The sequence below is a fragment of the Triturus cristatus genome, chromosome 3_2, assembly GCF_964204655.1.
Source record: "Triturus cristatus chromosome 3_2, aTriCri1.1, whole genome shotgun sequence".
Classification (NCBI taxonomy): domain Eukaryota; kingdom Metazoa; phylum Chordata; class Amphibia; order Caudata; family Salamandridae; genus Triturus; species Triturus cristatus.
Genome location: NC_140584.1, coordinates 1,087,375,026 through 1,087,395,500, shown reverse-complemented (window position 1 = coordinate 1,087,395,500; position 20,475 = coordinate 1,087,375,026). Strand labels below are relative to the sequence as shown.

Here is a 20,475-nt window from a genome sequence, read left to right as displayed (position 1 = left end):
GTCATGCAGTCTGAATGTAAACTTCTCCAATGCGTGACCATATATGCAACACACTGTTAACCTGCATCTCCCCGTTACATTGCAGAGGGACAACCAACACCTCCTGCAGAGCAGACCACACATCTCTACAGTGATGATGAAGAGGACACCCTGCACATTTGCCCAGACACCCTGCAACGGCTCGTGGACAGCCTCCGCACAACACCCCCAGGAGCAGGGCAGCCCAGCTGCATCATTGTGACCCCACACCCTGCAGAGACCACACAGCAGCAAGCACGCATCACCACGGCTGGCTCACAGGACTCCTACAACCAACACATGGAATTCCAATGCCGTGTGTTAGGGTGCCAGGAGAAGATGGCTGGTCAGCTGCGGGTGGGGTTCGACCTCATGGCAGCCAAACTCGATGCCATACGTGGGTGTCTGAGTCCCATCAGGGACCACCTACAGTCCCTAATGGACACACACTGTTCGCACCATGCTCACCAACAATCCTTGGCTGACCTCGCTGGGGCCATTACTCGGATACAAGAACTGTCTAGTCAGACAGGCTCCAGCGATGACAGCACAGAGTTGACACAGATGCGGAGGACAATGGAGACCATGGAGCCGATGCAGGCTGGAAGTAGGGCTGCCATGGCTGAACACCAGCGAGATGTAGCTGGAATCTTCCATGCCTTGCAGATCCTCAGCTTGTCATTGCTGCCACAGAGCCTGTCTCAGATAACTGCTGCTGGAACTTCGACACACACATCTCTGCCCCCTGATGTGTCATTGGCACACAGTGATGCAGCCCTATCACCTTCGCACCCTGATGTGTCAGTGCCCCAAGGTGATGCAGCCATAACACCACCACACACACCTGACACACCAGACACAGAAGACATCTCAGAGGAGTAAGATGTGGAGGGGAATTACTGTGTGATTAAGGAGGCAGTAGCATCCGTACTCGTCACATGGCCTGTCCCTGCCTGGTTCAGCCCTATGCATCATGCCCTGGAACAACACCTCCCACTGTCCCCCGGAACACTCTGCCATATTCACCTGGACCCCACCATGGACTGCCATATCTGCTCTGGTACTAATGACACAGCAATCTGGCTGCGGACTGAACTCTTCCTCTTCTTGCATTCCCCCAAGGACTCCACCACTGGGCAACCACGTTATGTGGGCTTGAACTGGCCATGTACCCCTCCAGCTCCGAGACTCCCCAGAATGTGAATAAAACATTCCAAATCACACAGATGTGTCATATCTATGTTCACTCACGTATACAAGTATGGATGAATGTAGGGACATTGATTGGACAAAATGGTACACCCTGGTAAATGTCATAAATGCGCATGCTTGACCCTGACCCACATGGCCAATTACATGACTGTGAAGGTGTGAACTAGCTGTGGCCTCATTGTACATGAACAACAATCTCGCAACCCCCCAACGTAGCCCCATGTCCATGTGTTAGATAGGGCTGGGTGTAGAAATGTCAAGATCGGTAGCACGCCTGAAGTAGTGTCCCCCATCCCATGTGGCTACAGAACATCTATTTGCATGACCTACTCACACACATCAGTGTGGACACAGTCTGTTTTAATGGATCACATTGAGTCACATGGTAAGAAGTTGTACACCATACTCACAGTGCTGAAGACACGTAAGAGCACAGGTCTACCAGCAACTATCCCAAACACAATATCTGGCTCACAGAGGTGGAGTAGCCAATAGGGATTCACCACCAATGTACATGCGGCAGTCTGTCCCTCCCTGTGTAGGGACAATGCTCATTGAGGCACAGGATTTGTCATAATAATCAACACTCATCACAGTTGTACACTGGTGAGGTTGTGTAGACTCTATTGGCATGTACTTGTCAGTACGGGCAAGGAATGGACCACAACAGGCAGACAAACGCTTACGACACTTACAGGCAGAATGTGAACGTGTCGAGGTGCAAGAAATGGTGAGGCAAAAATGAACACATATCCTTACGGATGGCAACGGTCTCAGCCCACCTTGCCTTGCTGGTCGAGTCATGTGATGTTTGGCGTCTGCTCATTGCCCCATGTCCGGGGACACGACTCACAGCCCATGGGATCTGCATGGAGCTGTACCACTGGACTGCGCCGACTGTGTGCTCTGCTGACAGTGAGCAGGTGAAAGGGACCAACAGGGTCACATGTCGTGCTACATTGCCATGTGTGTAGTCTCCCTCAAGCAGTATGTCAGATTTAGGAACGTTGCCTAACGACGCTGTGCAGCTCCGCCCATGTGGCTGCATCACCTTGCACAGGTGTGTGACAACAGGCGTAGGTGCACGCACATGCATTCGGAGTACGGGCTAATGCATACATGTCCACTGTTGTCCTGGGATGTGTGACCATTCCTCCATGGTGCAACACGGTGTTGGGACCTGTGCTGTGGGTGTCAATCAGTTGTGGCTGCAGGGAGGTAGTTACTCATCCATTAATGCGAGCGCAGCTTCATAGGCAATCAGTTTCAGAAGTACGTCGTTCTAGAGTTCAAGGAACACGAGGGAGATTCAATCCATTATCTTGTCCGGACAGATGTGCTCCGTCCACGACGTTTCACCAATCCGCAACACAGCCCAATAGGGTAGCGCCTCGATGTGGTCACTGCACACAATGACTTGTGCAATCTCCCATCCACTACTGCCAGCACATACGCCACAGATCAGGACGTCCCATGTACGGCTATACCGGTTGCACTCCTGTTCGTGGGCCAACAGGGGGCGCACACACAAGTCATAATCCAGTTCAGCTACCGTTGTGTTGGATAGGCAGACCTCCATGGGTCACTCGAATATGCATGATCGACAGTGGAACCAGGGCTGGACGCATGTGACGTACGCAAGCCGGAAACTCAGACGGTAACTGATTCGCAAAACTGCCATTGGCAGAGCTCCCAACAGATGCAGCATTCGTGCACGGTACAGTTCCACATGACAGGGGTTGTGCATGTGCCCGGGATTGCCTGCCATTCCTTTTGTTGGTCTCGTACCACCGTCACTCCTCAGACCGTCCGCAGTTCTGTGGACGATATGCCACAGCTCGGAACAATGAGTCATAAGTGTGTTCAGCGTTTGGTCATATGGGTTTTTTGAACCAATATGTTGGTGGCATGCCATGCAGGTATACCTCGAGCAAGGACAAATGTGTGGGGTGTGGACACGTTGGTCTTTCATTAGCGCAGTTCGTGGTGTGGGAGTTGTTGGAGTCTGGTATGGTATCTCACTCGGGGGTGCAGGGCGCATTGGAGACCAAGGTCGGAGGTTCGGATGTCCTTCTGCCTTGTGTATTGAGATAAAGGAGCTTTCATGCCTAATTTTAGTCTGACTACTGCTAGCATTTCTGAAATGTGATGTGGCCTTCACGCTGAAATTGTTGCCAGGCCTTAGATTTAGGGTGCACCAATTGTGAAACACACGCAACAGTTGGCATGTATGAGCCAAGGGCCCGATTGTCCTTGCGCTCCTTGTTGAGTCTCTCTCTCTCTCTTTCTCTCTCTCTCTGTCCTTTGATGAGTGCCTGACACACCTTCTTATCTTGGATATTGTCTTACAGGCTGTCACTTACAGATTGTCCAGGGATGACCCACCATGACTCTTCCAAATAGTTGTTTGGAGAGAAATTGAATTGTGATATTTTTTTGGGGACTGTCAATGGTGAATGATTGATTCTGCTTTTTTTGTACTCACATGACTGTTAGTTGTTGTGATTCTGTGGCATCAGGCGAATGATTTTGTTCATGATTTTGTGACGTTGATGTGCAATATCTTGGTCTTGCGGGGGTGGCGGGTTGTCCGGGGGTGAGTTGCGGTGGGTGTTGTTGCCCTCTTGCGGGTCCGAGCTGCATGATTGTTGGCTCCATGGCATCTGTTGTTCTTCAGGTGTGGCTCTGGGCTAGGCTCCCTTTTCTGGTGCCGGTTGCAGTCCGACTTTGCACCAGGTCAGAGCAGGTGTTAATTTCCTGTTGCTAACACACCTTATTGCATGTTTTGTGTTCTTATCGCAGATCTGGCTGGTCATTGAGAATGTTGAGGTGTGGTGTTGTCGCGGCTTTTTGCTTGTGAACGCCTACTCTGCATCTCATTAGCGATAGTTGCCGGGGTCAACTGTGGCGATGTTTTTTGAGGATGCTATCGCCGGAAAAATTGTGATATTGGATGTTTGCACCAGCTTGTGAATGGGGCGATAACTTTATCGCGACTTTGGCTGAGATAAAGTGCCGATAATTTGGTGATAGATCCTTGAGAATATGCCCCTACATTTCTTTTTTACCATTTCAAAGGTATCATAGTATTTTTTTTTAGGATGTTCACTACTTAAGTTCTAGAAAATGGATGCTTTGGCGAGACATGCTGATTTCTGAAGTGAGGAATTTGATAAAAAGACTATCAACTTCTTCGGGAGTTTAGCTCAGTGAACCTGAACTATACCAGGAGTTCTGAGGCAGTAACACCTCCAGTACTGCAGGACACTAAGCCTAATGATGTAGGGTGCCCTCTTCAAGAGACACTTACAAGCATGTGCTCAGAAATGTCCTTTATTGAATGGATGGTCATTGGCCCTGAAATAGAGACCATGACCTCACGATGCCTCCACATCTTACTCCTCTGAGACGTCTTCTGTGTCCGGTGTGACAGACGTGGTGAAAAGTTCAGGATCTCCTTCAGCATTGAGCATCAAAGCTAAAATGTCTCTTGGCAATTGGATCCGGCAACAGGAGACACAAACTGTGTAAGGCATTTGGGGCCAAATGTACAACCATTAGGAATTCCGATTTTCCAATTGCTATTCTCTCCGAATCGAGATTTAGAAATAGGTATTCCTAATGTGAGAAACACTTTTGAGTTTCATTAGTGATTCCTAGTGTGTTGCAAATAGAAATAATAATGAGGTAGGTCACAATTTGCAACTCATAAATATTCGCAACCATCACAGGACTGGTGGTCTGTTGAGGTCAGGAGACCACCATGTCTGTGATTGCGTTTTTAATAAAGCAATCTTTTGTTTTTAAACGCAGCCCGTTTTCTTAAAGGAAAACGCGATGCATTTAAAAATAAATAATGAAACTTTGCTGTTTCATTTAGTAGGCAATGGTCCCTGGGACCACTGACTGCTCTTAAAGATATTTTTTAACATTCGCACATGGGAAGAGGTCCATGAAGGACCCCATGCCCTTAGCGAATGGGTTACCACAAGTTTTAAACTGGTGGTAAAGTATTACTGTTTTCCGACCAGAATTTGGCCGGAAAACATTAATACTTATTATTCTGAATCAGTATTTGGAAGGGCCACCCCTTCCAAATACCGAATCGGTATTTCGTAGCTACTGCAAATTGCGATTCAGTAATGAAATTGCCTATTGTACACTGTAAAAAGCTTTTTGCAGTTGCAAATGGCCAGATTCTGCAAATAAATATTCTCAATATCCAAACAAATTTTAATTTGTAACAAAGAAAATCCCTATTATAGAGAGAGAGAAAGGAGACAGTGAAAGGAAAAAGAGAGTACTGCTCAAAAAAGAGAAGGTCGGGAGAAACCTATTGCTGTGTCTTATCTGATGAGCGGAATACCAGAAATAGGGATGGCCTGTTAGTCACATACATAAATAGGAGTTGAGCTCATGCACGCAGAAGGGCACTTGCACCAGGCTTTGCGAAAAAATGTAAGTTGATAGCATTCTTAAAGAGAGGGTTTTTTCAGTTCTGATTGGTTGTGCAAGCAATTCACAACCAGTCTGTATTCGGGAGAACGAATAACATTTACATTGAACTACGCAATTCCTATTTTTAGAATATGATGGTGTATTTTGTTATTGTGCATTTTTCAGTGGAGCTGGGTGCAAGGAAGTCAACATGAAATACATTTTATTTTAATGAAGTGTTTGAGTCCAACTTCAGCACTGGCATGTTGTATAAATAATAATAGCCATACAGGCACAGTAATTATAGAACTTTGGGTCAGATGTGCTAAGGTTTGATTTGTAAAAATCGGTCGCAAAATGTTTGCAGACTTTTTGCAAATGGAATTCGATTTTGTGCACCGACATCTGTGTTACAAGGTGAGTTCATTACAAAAGAAAACGCAGAGGTCACGAAAGGTCCTGCCTTATTAATATTCATGGCAGATCTCAATTTGCAATCCCTGGTGATTGGCTGCAGTGACAGAGATGGTGGCCTGCAAGGGTCAGCAGTCTACCATCCCTGTGATTGCATTCCAAAATGGAAATCAGCTTGTGCCTAAAAATGTTTTCCGCTACGGAAAACTTAAGTGTGAGCAGGCAGTGGTTCTCCCCTCTTCTCCCCATCGAGGCTGCCACCCCAGTTCACAAAGGGGAAGGTGTCCAAAGGGCGCTTTTTCTCCTTCATGAGTCAATAACCACCTCACTTTTGATGCGACGGGTGTCCCATGGAAGGCAAAATGTGTTCAATATTTGGGAATCAGAGTTGCACCGATGGGATCAGACTTAATGAATCTGACCGTGGGAATGGTGGTGGAAAGCCTGGGACTGGCTATTTGGATCTGGAAGACACTGCCCTCATCACTGATGGGTAGGGTTGGTACCGAGATGCCTCTATGCGCTTCAGGGCTAGCTTTACGAGACCGCCCACTGTTACTTCACAGCACAGAGATAGGTGAACTAATCAGAGAACTGCTGTTGGTGGGGAAACAGGTCAGGGTCGGGCTCAACACTCTCAAGCGGACTTGCCTCCAGAGGGGGGGGGGATGGGGAGAACAAGAGCTGCCTGATATGGAGTCATGCTACATGGTGGCCCAATCACAACATGCAATACATTGGTTAGACCCTTGAGACAACTGGGAGAAACAACTGTTAAAGGGCTCCTGCAACATGGAGTCCCTGCCCACTTGGCTGATGAGGAGGGTGGGAATGCCTTCAGTTGCACCATATGTGGAGAGACTGACCTGCAGAATATGGGAGACGGCAGTAACGAAAGTGATCAAAAGAGCGCCTTCTGCACTAGACATGCGTATGTGGGTACTCCAACCGTTGGTGAAAATGTCAGTGACCGCGGTAGTAGAGCAATGGAAGAGGTGTGGCTGCATTACACTGGGGGGCCTAGGCACAGAGGGACGATTCATCACAAGGCAGGGAGCTACGGAGACCTACGCGCTGGGCCAGGGTCAATACCTCCAATATGCTAAATTTTCAGCCACGGCTCGAGAACTGTGGCTGTGCTTTCCCGAAAAGCCACCCTCATCACAGACCCTGGGGGAAATTCTGTCATTGACAGGGGGAAGGAGGCTGATATCACACCTGTATAGGGCTCTAACTGATGATAGTCTTGCGCCACAGCAAACAATACAGGCGAAATGGTCGGATACATTGGCTGAACCAATCACAGAAGAGTAATTGGACAGCATGGATGAGCGAGGATGGTTTCTTCCAATACACTACTTAAGCTGACACAGTATCATTATAATCACCAAGTATACCTTACCCCCAAGACTTTGCATGATATATATCCCACACAAGAGGTGAGTTGTTCACGTTGCGGTGAGAGGGAGGCAGATTGGACTTGTAGATCCCTGGTTCTGTTCCGGCAGGAGATAGTGGACAGGCTTAACAGAGCCACTGGGTGGGAGCTTCATCTCGACATCAAATTGAGATCGTAGGGGTTGCCCCCGAAGGGACGGAAACTGAGCAGGATATTTCTGCTCTGAGGGCTGGTTTTGGGTAAAGGGCACATTTCCATTAGATGGTTGGCACAGTACCCTCCTGGTGTGGGGGAGTAGCTCAGGGTTCATATCGAAGTGAGCGGTGGCAGAAGAGGTGCATATAAAGCTGACCATATGTGACAACAGGGTCGAAGATGATTTACGAGCATGGACGGCCATGTTAGAGGCTCTGAGGGACCCCCCCCCCCCCCCGACTCCCAGCCACCGTAAAGGTGCGATCACTGAACCACGCAAAGCGCCAGGACTAATTGAATGCTTGGTTCAAAGGAGGACGAAGGGTGTGCTTGACTCATAATGGCTTGGACTGCTCAAGTCTGTGGACAATCTCTGCGGGGGCACTATGAACGTATGCACTAGGTGACCCAGACTGGCCTCAGCGAAGATAGGCACTAATTATTGTATGGTACAGCCAATCTATAAGGACGACAATAGAGAGCAGTAGGGGGCAGGGCGAGTTAGGTGATTTGTTGGCTGATCCTTCATACAAAGTATATGGTAAGCATGGAATTGAATTGGTATTGTATACTATGCTAAACCCAATAAAAAAAGATATGAAAAAAAACACCTCAACTTGGGAGTCAGTAACTGGTCAGTGGTTTGCAGTGGAATTATAGATGCAAACCATTGACACCTTTAAAACCAACTCACAATTTGGAAGGAAGGCCCCTTCCAAAGGGCGCGATTCAGTATGGATTACAAACTACATTCAGCAATTTGGAAAACGTTTTCAGATTGACAAAATGGATTTAGTACATAATAAAAAGAGATTTTGCAGTCACAACACCCCATGAATTTGCTAATCTTGGTGTTTGCGACTGGCCCTATGTTCTTCTGTACCTTATGACATATTCGTATGCGGATAGGCAAACCCGCTGCCTGATTCAATGTAGAATAAGAAAACCAGCCACCCTTTTGTTACTGTAATCACATTTACTTTATATTATAATTAGATATGTTTTCATCTCCTTTGCAGAAAAAGAGGATAGTGTATAGACCATCATTTTTTATAAAGAGCAATTCTGATTGATTTAAAATGAAAAAGCTGATTTGTTATTATGCCAGCCTAAGCATTCTTGCTGGTCAAGTGTGCAGGGCCACAGTAAATACAGGGCCATAGCTGCATGAAAAGGATGTGTTCCTGTGTCTCAAACACAATGCAACCTAATAATAACCATATTTGTAAACAAGGGCATGCTTTGCTATATCACAACAACACTGTTCTGTTCAGGTGCAAATCTGATACATTTTATTTTTGCTCGGTGGTAAACGTTTTATACAAAGGAAAGTACAACTCTGGCAAGTACAAAAACATACAATACTTTTCATTTTGTGCCCGTTGGTACATTTGACACTTATTTTAGTGTTTTATTTGTGATGTGTAAGTATATGAACAGTGTCGTCTAGGAACCTTTTAGCTGAATATATGACTTGTACAGTAAACAGTATATGTGGCATTATAGCATGGTGCTTAAAAACACATTATTTATCTAGAGTCAACAACCCCAAGAAACAAGGCCAGCATGTGTGGATCCTGGTTCATAACATCCTGATCTAGAAAAATGCACAACTTTCAAGGAAGATGTTCTCTTTTTATGTCGGGGTTTGCTTAATAGTACTGACTGTATACAGTAAATGAGTATAGCATTAGGCCAGCAGAAACAGATAAGTGAAACAGCATTACTGAAGTGAACTGATTGCTTCATGTAAATGGGAAAGCTTCCCTTGTCGGTACTGAGGCTCCACGCCAATATCTGGCAGAGGAAATGCAAAGACCGTGTGTCATCATCTGGGAATCTCCCCATAGGGTGGTAGACTGAAAACAATTGGCTGTTGCTACTCTCAGGGAACATCTACTCATATTTAGACAGCCTGCTTTATTTCATGGATACAGATGTTTACTTTTAAGCCCTTGTGTGATGTCCTAGATCACAGTAAACTCCAGGAAGCCCCCTAAACTTGAAGTTATGCACAGCATCTAGCTTTGTTTTATTTTTAACTGGAGCAGTAAACAAGAAACATATGAAATGAGGGTCAAGCAAGAACGGAAAACATATTTCCAAATGTGTTCAACATCTACTTTAGGTCATTATCGACATGATGGTAATCTCCTCTGTCCTACAAACCATTTGGCCAAAAGTGGAATCATCCGGTCATGTTGTACGTTGAGATGATTCAGGTTCTCAGTTCATGAAGCTTATATCATGAAATACATAGTTATCGCCTAGAAGCAGAGTAGGGTTCGTTGAAATTGTGGAGACCATGGTCTCACTGCTCAGACTGGTCCTTTCATATTGTTTAACAGGTGTTTTGCCCAAACACCCAACTCCAGGACCACAAACAGTAGACCTCTAGCATCTAATGGAACAATGAAAAAGGGGCTCGAGTGATTCGGCTGCACAGTTCTTCCATCAGGGTATTATGGAATGTAATATGCAATAAAGAAACCTTTCTAGAGTAGTAGTTCTGTGGAAACCTTGTATTAGTGTATCATGGAATACATTACACAATGAAGAAAGCTGTTCACCCATTCGAATCTTCTACCAGGGTATTATGAATAAAACCTCCTAAACCAGTCCATCAATACACGGTTTAGAAAGAGATATTATGTAATTAGGAGGACAAGAAGAAAGCCCTCAAGAGCAGTCTGCCTATATGAATCTTGTTCCAGGCTGTCTTGGAATGTAATACACAACAAATGAAGGCCTCAAGCCCTGTCTGCTATCAACAAGAACTAAAAGCTGTAGGGGGTTCCACCATGAAAAGTGCCTTTACCTTCCCATGGACTTTCAGTGACTGTCCTCTGGGAAGTATAAAAAGGATTCCAATGTATGTAATATCTAAGAAGTATTCTAGAACGTCCCTGCATGAGTCCAAGATCCCACAAATGTTATTCCAAGCCACCAGAGGTGTGTGATGCCTAAATCTAATAATTTAGTGGCTATGACTTCTATAATCTGAGCAAATCAAGAATTGCACTAATCTATCTTTCAGCGAATCTCACCTGTTCCATGAGGCCTGTAGATATTTGAACAGCAGATTGCTTATTGTATGACAGCTATAAAACCAATATTCACATTTCTTTACAAAATTGGAGCCCTTGTATAGCACACACTCATGCTTGTGACATTGACAATAAATGTGCGGTCCATATTTGCACGCATCAATAAAGTTTAATTCCTTGAACAACAACTAACAGGATATACACCATAGACCATAACTGAGTGATTGGGGTTACCAGATCATTCTATGCCAGCAGGGATGTCATGTTCCCAGTACTAGGTTTTCATTTCATTACCTTATGCAGTTTTCAACTAGAGGTCTTGCTTCACTTCAGTTGGACCAAAGTACTGAACTGGGTCAATGAGATTGTCTATAAATCCCTACCAATAATCATGCTTCGTCTATTACTTTTTCCTTGTCTATTATTTAAAGTGGCAGTGGGACTGACATTCATTCATAAATAAGATTTGCCAAATTTTTGCATTTATGTTTACTGGTCAGTTGAATATTACAAATACCACTTTTGGCTGCCTTTAAGTGAAAATTTGTTTAAATAAAGGAGCCCACCTTTAATTCTTTACAAAGTTTGGGCATGAAAGAGCCTTTTGCTTGAAAGATTTTATTCTAAAACTTAAGATGTCTTCATTTTGTGAAATGTTTGAGTAGTGAAAATGAATCTACCCTGGTCTTCTAAGGAAAATGTTAGTTTGAAAGGAATTTTCAAACCCTCTATTATATTGCTGGATTATAAAGAGGATGTTTAAATCTGATAGTGTGCCAAACAATAGATGTGATTGAATAATTGTCAAACAGAAACCCTTCAGATCTGCAAAGTAACTGGGATCTTGGGAAGGATATCTGCTTAGATAATCCATGGTAGCTGTGGGGTTCCTGTGGCAACGGGCTTCAGAGGGACAGCAGGAAGATGAAGACTGTAGAAGAGAGCATGCACAGGCAAATGGCTTTCTGCAAGACTTTGAAATAAAGTCTCCTCATCTGGGATCTTGAGTTTAAAAATTGAATGACTTCCTCCAAGACTTTGGATTTATATATAAATGGATTTCTACATGACATTATCTTCTAAAAATAAAACACCTGCCTATGAGACTCTGGGTTGAAAAATAAAGGCCTACATTTTTTCTGGGAGTTAGTGTGATTTACTCTGTTGTTAAATCTGATTTATCACTGAATTCCTGGAAATAAGTGACACTTATGACAAGAATACACCATGCCAGTCATTTTCTATTGCCCGCATTAGTAGAGGGCCGAAACTGAGTGGTGAGATACCACAATAGTTTCCGGCCATGATTTGTAGGCCCAAGAATGTGACCTCCGAATAACTGAGGCAAACACCGCAACTTTTTCCCGGATCCAGGGAATTCTGCAGACATTTTTCAGCTGCTCTGAGTGGGTGGCAAATGTCCAAGGAAACCTATGTGGTTTTACTGGGTGTGTTTCAGCACACGATAAAAGCGGGAACACCAGCCGTTCATTATCATCTGGAGCAGTATTCCCCATGGGGATACCACTCTAGATGACACATAACCTGAAGTTTGAAAACAATAAAAATAAACTTAATTGTCTTTATACAACTTTGATTTGAAAATAAAGTGATTTTCAACAAGGAATTGAGTTTCAAGATAAACCAGACTCTAACAAGATCTCAAGTTTGAGAATTAAATACCTTCCTTTGGGACTTTGGACTTGGACATAAGTAACTTCCTAAAGGACTTTGAGCTTGAAAATAAAATACCTTATGGTTGGACAATGGGCCTGAAAATTTAATAATTTCATACATGACTTTTGGTTTGAAAATAAAATGGCTTTCTAATTAATTTTAGTTTAGCATATCTTATGTTTTGCAAATCCACTGTTGTAATAATTTACATTTCATGAAAAATAATGGTTCTTTAAGAGATAAAAAAAAACAATTTTGCTTCTGTAAGAGAAACCCGTACATACGGAAAATGTTTATTTTGTCTCACAGATGCAATAAATTCTCAAAAAATTAGGTGTACCTTAATGATGTAAAGTGTGCTTTATGTCAACTACAATGCTCACACAAAGTTAAGATAGAACTCCTGCTCTAAGAATATTTGAAGGATCATTTCTTGTGGTCTACACTATGGAATAAGAAAACATCAGCACCAGCCTTTTATAGATAGCTAATTTTTGGGGTGTTCTACCTGAACACAAATGATTGGTGATATATTGCTCCCCTCCCGACAAAAAGGATTCCTGTGAAAACTTCAGAAGATGTAACAAACATCTTGCTGAGAACCCAGACTTTTCAGAAACCAAATTAGTTGGTGTATTAAAAAAGGGGATGGTCTTCTCTGACCAATCATGGCCTAAATAATCTTATTGACAGTGGTGATGACACAAACAAGTAGTCTCACAGTACAAGTTGCTCACCCTAATCCTCTTGGGTGTGTGTGTTAGTTGAGGCACATTTACAGCTTATCAAAAATTGAAAGGTTTTGTGCTTGGCCTTTGCTTTTGGCATGAGTTCCCATACTTCGGAACTTTGGCTGAATGGCACAATCGCCAATATATACTCCTTGTGCAACCAAACGCCTGATTTGATAACATCATAAGACAAGGGAATTGGCACTCCAAGGCACATGTGTTGCTCAAATATCTTGCAATCGATATAGGAATGTGTAGAACATCCAGAGGCACATACATGTTTCTCTTTGTAACACTGCCTTGCACATCATTTGCTGGCAGGAAACCTAGTGTACCTGAATGGGCAGCATCATCAAACATCTCCTAAACTGATGGCCCTATTGGCATGGCCAACAGACTCACTGTCCTGAAGCCCAGAGAAGACCATGGCTTGGAAACCAGACCAATCTCAGGTTCAAGGGGAGTGCAGGCCAGCGAACAGGAACAGCACCCCTCGCCTGGTGATTGGCGGGTTTGTAAAAAGAACACTTTGGCACCCACATGACTCCATGTAGGATCAACTGAGTTACTTATTAAGGACTCTTGACTATAATATGTTCATATTTTGTGTTAACACTAAGTTTTTAATTTCAGGTTAAAAATTTTGGCTCATTTCAACTAGAAAATTTGAGGCCAAAATCTAGCCAGTTCACACAAAAAAATGTCCTTCTCTGTGACTGGATTTGCATCCTCTTTTCATTTCTAGTGCCTGGGAATAGGAGTCCCACCACACCGCTGCTTAACAAACATGCCACACGACATTTACAACATATAGTACATTAGTTGTACATAAAAAGACATACCATCCAATGAATCTGCTGCTCTTAGCTGGTGCCCTCACGCTGGTACTTTAATACACCTGAGCTCTTCCTTGTCCCCACCAGAGCAAAGATGTCCACTTTGTTTCCAAAAAAGTGCTTGTTCACTATCTGAATTTGATGATTGAAGTATGTAATCATTAATATTGCAAAGACCTTGTGCCCAGCTCTTCCTGAGAGGTCCCTGCCTTTACAGGATCAGCCCGGCCATAAAATATTACTGCCTGGACCAAAAACAATCAAAGCAGTAAATAAAAGCTCTGCAGATTTCCGCCTAGATAGTATAGGCTGTTGCTAGTAATGAATAGGCCGCAACTAACAGAGCACACAAGCACTTTGTAAATTGAGTCAGTTTCACACTGCTGGTAAGGCAGCGCTTACAGTTGAAACGTTTAGTGTTTTAAAGTCAAGCAGAAATGCCTACTGCCCTAATGAGCCCACGGGTGTATGACCCCAGCAGGTCAGTGGTTACATGTATGAGAAGCTCTCAACAATACCTGGCACTTTACCTGCAGGGTGAGAACACCCAGAGGAGTAGCGCAGTGGCCAGGGTGCCTGACTTCGGGCCACGGGGTTCACGGTTCGCTTCCCAGTGTCAGCAGCAGGTTAGCCCAGCACCATGTGACTCTGGCAATATCTCGCTTAATCTTCCTGACGGCCCCCAGCACCAGGACACATCTCCTGAGGTAGCTGTGCGCTTTACAAATGCTGGTATTTCATTTCATTTATTTCATTTCAAGACCGAAGGCTACCATTATGCATTATAACTTTCAATGCCACTCTGCGGCACCTTAAGAGAACATGTTAGCCTCCGGGGCTTTAATGAAATCTTGATTCTCTTTTCATTTTATTTGGAGAATCGCCATTCTCCTGTCCTACTGCTCTTGAAGGGGCCATCGGGTGAATGGCATAGTATGTCTCAAAACCCAAGCTGACGTCATCAAACAAAGTACCGTTCCGAATGCCTGATGTTAGTAATACAGGGCTGGATGAAGAGAACAGTTTTTTTTCCTTAACCAGGTGGCCCTGTTTTGTTTCCCCAGCTATCTGCAGTGGCAAAAGCAGCTGCCAGAGGCTTAGAAATATGGCACCCTGTCCGTCCTGAATGGGATTTTGGATCTAATGGCGACGATCTTCTAATGCATAAAAGTCATATTTCAAATCAAAAAGTGAACTTTCAGGAGAATAGGAGGCTCACTTTGGCTTCAGCGACAAATGTCTTGATTGCATTAATGGAGCTTTGGTTTTCTACTATGAGACATTATTTGTGATGAAGGGCATTTCCATTGCTAAGCATAAGCTGATAACTGAATTGCAGTTATTGACTACTCTTTTTTAGCAGAAAGATGTTTTTAAAACATGAGCTCTTACCTAGTAACTTCTTCATTTGAAGTAATAATCCTGCATTATTAAGACGTTGTAGCTTTTGGGGTATGGATGCTGATTACAAGATGACTTTTGGGGATAGTGCAAGTGTACAATTTTGCCTCTGTGCCACAATAAAATGTTGCATTGTGTACAACATGCCCTTATCACTGGCATTGTTGGGCATAGATGTAACATATCTGTTTTATAATGAAAATAAACATATCTCCAAGCGCCTTACAGTGATGGTGACAAAATCAAATAGGTTACTTATTACATAAACTCTTACCATTTGACACAATCAACGAGCCTAAGTAGAACGTTCAGTACTCGTCATCATGGTATTTTGCGATGACTTTAAGTGCTAAGATGTTCATAATGGTATTTGCGCTTGTTAATGCTCCAGAGCCTACCGAAAATCTGAGAACAAATTGTGCTCCCTTCCTTTCCGCCCAGGCTGCTAACATTATCTGTTCACAGGTTCGAGCCGCAAACCTCACAACATGTAATCACATGCATCCAGTAGGCAAAAATACCATTTGCACGCATTATTTAGCTGTCATCAGAGGCAAAAACAGTCTGGAGGAAATATAATTTGCACCAGGGTATTTTTTTACCCAAAGTCTCATTCCATTCCAAATGACCCTTTAAAAGGTGTGAACACATGGCACTACACTGCCCCTTGTTGCATGCGTTCCGTTAATGTCAAATCGGTAAAGCAGTAACGGGACCTGGTAAATAAACATGATGGTAATGCAGTGGCAAAGTGGAATGATCCATTTGGCCAGACCTAAACATTATCTGTAGGATGAATGGGAATACATCACATTTTCATCAGTGAGGAGTTCAATCACAGACTGGATATGACCTGAAAGAAGTCTTCATGATCCAGCTGTGAATATAAACACAATAATATACTGTTCACCAGTGTGTATGGCCATTAGGGAAATAAATATCAAAAGAGTAAGATATGGAAAGCAGAGCAAGATTGTAAGGGACGGCCCTCCACAAGGAGCCGCATCAACATTGGACTCATGGTGTTGGCTGGGCCGTTGACTGGTGCGGTCCTGTGAAGTAACATCCCAACCTGGTGGGTCATCAGTGGATCATCCTCAGATGTTCTTGTGCTACTCATCAGCAGCATTAAGAGACACACTCCAGAAAGCATTTATCGCAATGTCACCGAACTGCCTCCAATTACAGGAAATGTCTCTTAACCCCTTCCATGCTGCGCAGATTCCGCCGCTGTGCTGACGGAATCTTGCGCGGGCGGGGTCATGACGGAACGGTTCCGTCATGAGCACAGCTCAACCGTGGCTCATGACGGAACCGTTCCGTCATGAGCACCGAAGGGGTTAAGATGGATGAAATACTGAATGCATGGAACACACATGCATTCTAAAGGAGTAGGATGTATCGAGAGTTGAAGATCATATTTTCTTGTAAACAGATGTGTAACTCATATTTCTGGGGTAAGCATCCATCACTGAGATAATGGCCCAGTTGAGAACATCAACTTTCCTTAATACATTCAAAAGAGATGCAAAGTTTAGAATGTAAAAGAGGATCCTAACAAGCTTCAGGACCAGTTGGAGTTCAAAGAACTGGTAGCAAAGAAGTAAACCAGAACTGATGGTCCGCTCAACCGCCCGGACTGTGCCTACAGGACATGCTCCGGAGAGTGTGTTTTTGTCTAATGTGTGTTCAGAGTGCAGCATAGTCTTTTGTTGATGTCATTGTGGGATTCTCCGTGCTCCTTCCAATGTACCGCTATAATGTCTGAATAAAGTGCCAAGTGTTCTTTTTGTCAAGTAGATAGTGTGTTATGGCAAATACACACAATTTGTGCTCAGAAGAGCAGGCATACATTTCAGGTGCCACCAACGTGGGCCTGTTTTAGCAAGTGCAACGTCATTATTGGCCTCCTGCTGGATGGAATGAGTACTTCACTCATTAGCCCCCCACGGCTGCTTTCCTTGAGGACATTTGTCCACTTGCATTTCCTAGTTCATACTCTAACCTGCCAGCCCAGAAATGTACCAGCAGTCTTGAGGCACTGATATTTGACACCTCTGCTCCCACGTCACACCACCTGGAAGCCACGATCATGTCCATCCAGCTGCACCTTCAGTTTGTGGAGCTCCTCAATCTCCAGATGGTGCCGCTCTGTTTTGTGCCGCACAAGCGAGCGGTAGAAATGGATGGTAAAGATCACAAAGATGAGGCCCACTGGTACCATGATGATAGTGGACACCAGGGCTGCCTGCCAGCCAGCATGCCCACGTGATTCACGAACCACTCCTGCCGCCTCATTCTTGACAAGCGTGGCGTCCATGGGCAGGAACTTGATCCAGCAGAGGAGCACCACTTCGGCTAGAAATAGGAGGATGCCCAGCGCGGTGGAGAAGCCCCAGGCCAGCTCGATGTAGGGGTGCATGCGGTCATGGGGAGACTCGTTCACAGAGTTTAGATTATGAATGTTGCTTACAGCCTCCACATTGGGCAGGATGCAGGTGCTGATAAGGAGGGCAAAGAGGTGCACGGCCACAAGCACTGTCGTGCATGCGCTGAAGGCAATGAGCAAAAGCTGAGGATACTGGTACTGCATTTCCAGCTGGACCTCCACCATGGCAACCTAAAAGGGAAACAGAACAAGAAGAATGTTGTGAGAGGTCAAAGATTCAAGATAGTACAAGTGAGTGACACTGGAAAGAACAGAACAGAACAAAATGGTGCTAAATTATATATTAAAACTGATTTGTAGTAACGTTAACACATAACTCAATTTCATAGAGACACCGCATTTTCAATTCTGGTCTGACTTGCCATTTAGAAGTCTAATGAATTCTGGGAGTTGTGGTCCTGGTTCACCTATACTGAACAAATTAGAAATAGAAAGGTGTTTAAAAGGAAACTCAAGGTTGCATTGCGCCTATCAAGATAAAATGATGTCATTAATGTAATTATAGTAATGTAATACCTAATTATAAATGAGTGGGGTAGAATGTAACCTTATCCATTGATATGAAAATTGATGCTACATGCCACCAACAATCACTTTCTAACCATTTCCTAAGAATCAATGTGCCAGCACGTTCAAACCCACATACACAAGCTTAGGACACATTCCACATATTACAAATCACACAACCACAAGATATACAGGATACCACTCACCACCTTCCTTTACAAAAAAACCAACAAAATAACTAGTTAGAAAAACAAAACATCTTGATGCCAACACCGCTAACAGCTATACATCACACAACAGTCATCTACACACAGTCCATCACAGTCCAACTAAACCAACATTTTACAGAAAATAGGTACTCCAAAAAAATTTCACATTCTATCACCTGTCAATATCACTAAGCTACAGAAAACTTGAATACCATTCACTCGATCAGACCATCAAAGCATTCCTTTTCTACAATCCAAAGACTTCTTAATATAGAATAATTGATCAACAGCAACAGGACATTTATTACAATTCCTTTTATTGATACCGACACCCCTTTCTTTCATTCATATACTTTTGCATCCTTCATTGAGACTTTTCCGCTTTTTTAATCAACACCCTATCCTTGCCAACTTCTGCAACCCTTATCTTACACTTTTTTTTAGATACCCACCAGGGACACAGTCTGGCTACAACCTACCACATAACAGTTCAATCGAAACTTGCTAGTCATAGAACTCGAAGGCAACCAGAAAAGACAATAAGGTGAATTGCCTGGATTTCTATCAACATAATTATAATTTCACTGCCAGCTGATGAGAGTTCTTTACTTTGCGATTTAGTCTTTCAAAGTCAATATTACCACAAGGGTGCCCAACACCCTTTTGTTCTTTACCCACAACCTCTTAAACGAACCAAACATCTTCTCAGAATCAACGTGGGCATCAATGGCTTTAATTAAATCTTAAAGAACTCCTTTATGGGAAAACACATCTTCAAAAGGCTTAATCGCTATGTAAGTGGCGTTACTACGAACCATTCGCACCTCCAGATAGTTTAATAGACAACAAGTACAGCAGTGAATGTTTCCCTCTGAATGGGAACTTCAAATTTCCACAGGAACCACATCCTAACAGATGTGTGCCTTGTAGCCCGTCCATTCACCAACGCATCTACTTCAGCATCCATTCTTTACCCACCACAAATAATGACAGGTCCTACGTTTGAAGTAAGAAATATCACATGACCTTTTAGAATGATTTCTAATCAGAGCTCTCTGTAGGCCACAAGAAGAAATCATTTTGCCACTGCGCCTAATCACATCATTCTCTAAAGAAAGTTGCTATGGGGTCTTAAACAAAACCTGAACATTTCCTTTGAAGCTTTTCTTCACTGGGATGTCTGCATGGGTCAGACACCATAAATGTATTTCTTAACTGTTTTTAAACATCGGTTCCTCTCCATCTCATCTTTCCGCTTCTCCTCATATAACCCCTTAGCAGACTCTGTCTCTGCCCCACACGCCCAGTCCTTGGTGGCTAATTCATCACAGCTAAGTAGCTCAACACTGTGCATCTAGGGTATAGCCGGGACATGAATTTTGGTTGTAGATTAGTTTTGCTGGAACATGTTCTGTACTGCACCAGAACAGGCCATCTTTGCCACTAACTTTGCCTATCTGGCAGTTAATGTTCTGTCAACTCCTTGTGACCGCTTGTTAACCAGGAGTTTATGGTCAGTAAGAATGATAAGCGTTGTCCTTCAGACACACATGCAATAATGCTCTGCAACCCAGGTCCAAACTAGCAATTATCTATCAATTACTGAATAATTTCTCTCACTCTCTCAAATTGTTAACAAACTTTGTATAAACTCAGTGGGGCCCAAGAAAGATACCATTTGACCGCTGGAAACCGGGCTTCAGCAATGGCTTTTACAAGGTTCTTTGGGCTTAATTCCCTCTCAAAACATAGTGCGACCTAAGGGCTACACACTACGTTGATTGAACGTACATTTTCTCAGTTTTAGTAATAAAGCGTTTTCCTTACAAATCTCACAACTTTCTATGAAAGGAGTCATGTTTCATTTGATCCCTTTTGAAAATTATTACATCATCTTGGAACTGTAAGGCTTTGATAGGTTGTCGAATAAATCATTCAATAAT

The 20,475-nt window shown here is 43.6% G+C and overlaps 1 protein-coding gene across 2 annotated transcripts in view; it reads right to left on the bottom strand.

Moving 5' to 3' along the window:
* Positions 1-16,699: 16,699 nt before the first annotated feature.
* LOC146859173 (protein orai-2) overlaps positions 16,700-20,475 on the bottom strand; it is a 44,190-nt gene continuing 40,414 nt past the window's right edge. The window contains exon 3 of one of the 2 annotated variants that reach the window (XM_085649846.1): positions 16,700-17,987. In XM_085649846.1, the coding sequence (XP_085505972.1) occupies positions 17,436-17,987 (552 nt within the window). In that variant the 3' untranslated portion in view covers positions 16,700-17,435. The remainder of the gene's footprint in view (positions 17,988-20,475) is intronic. The other variant, XM_085649847.1, reaches the window with a different exon arrangement.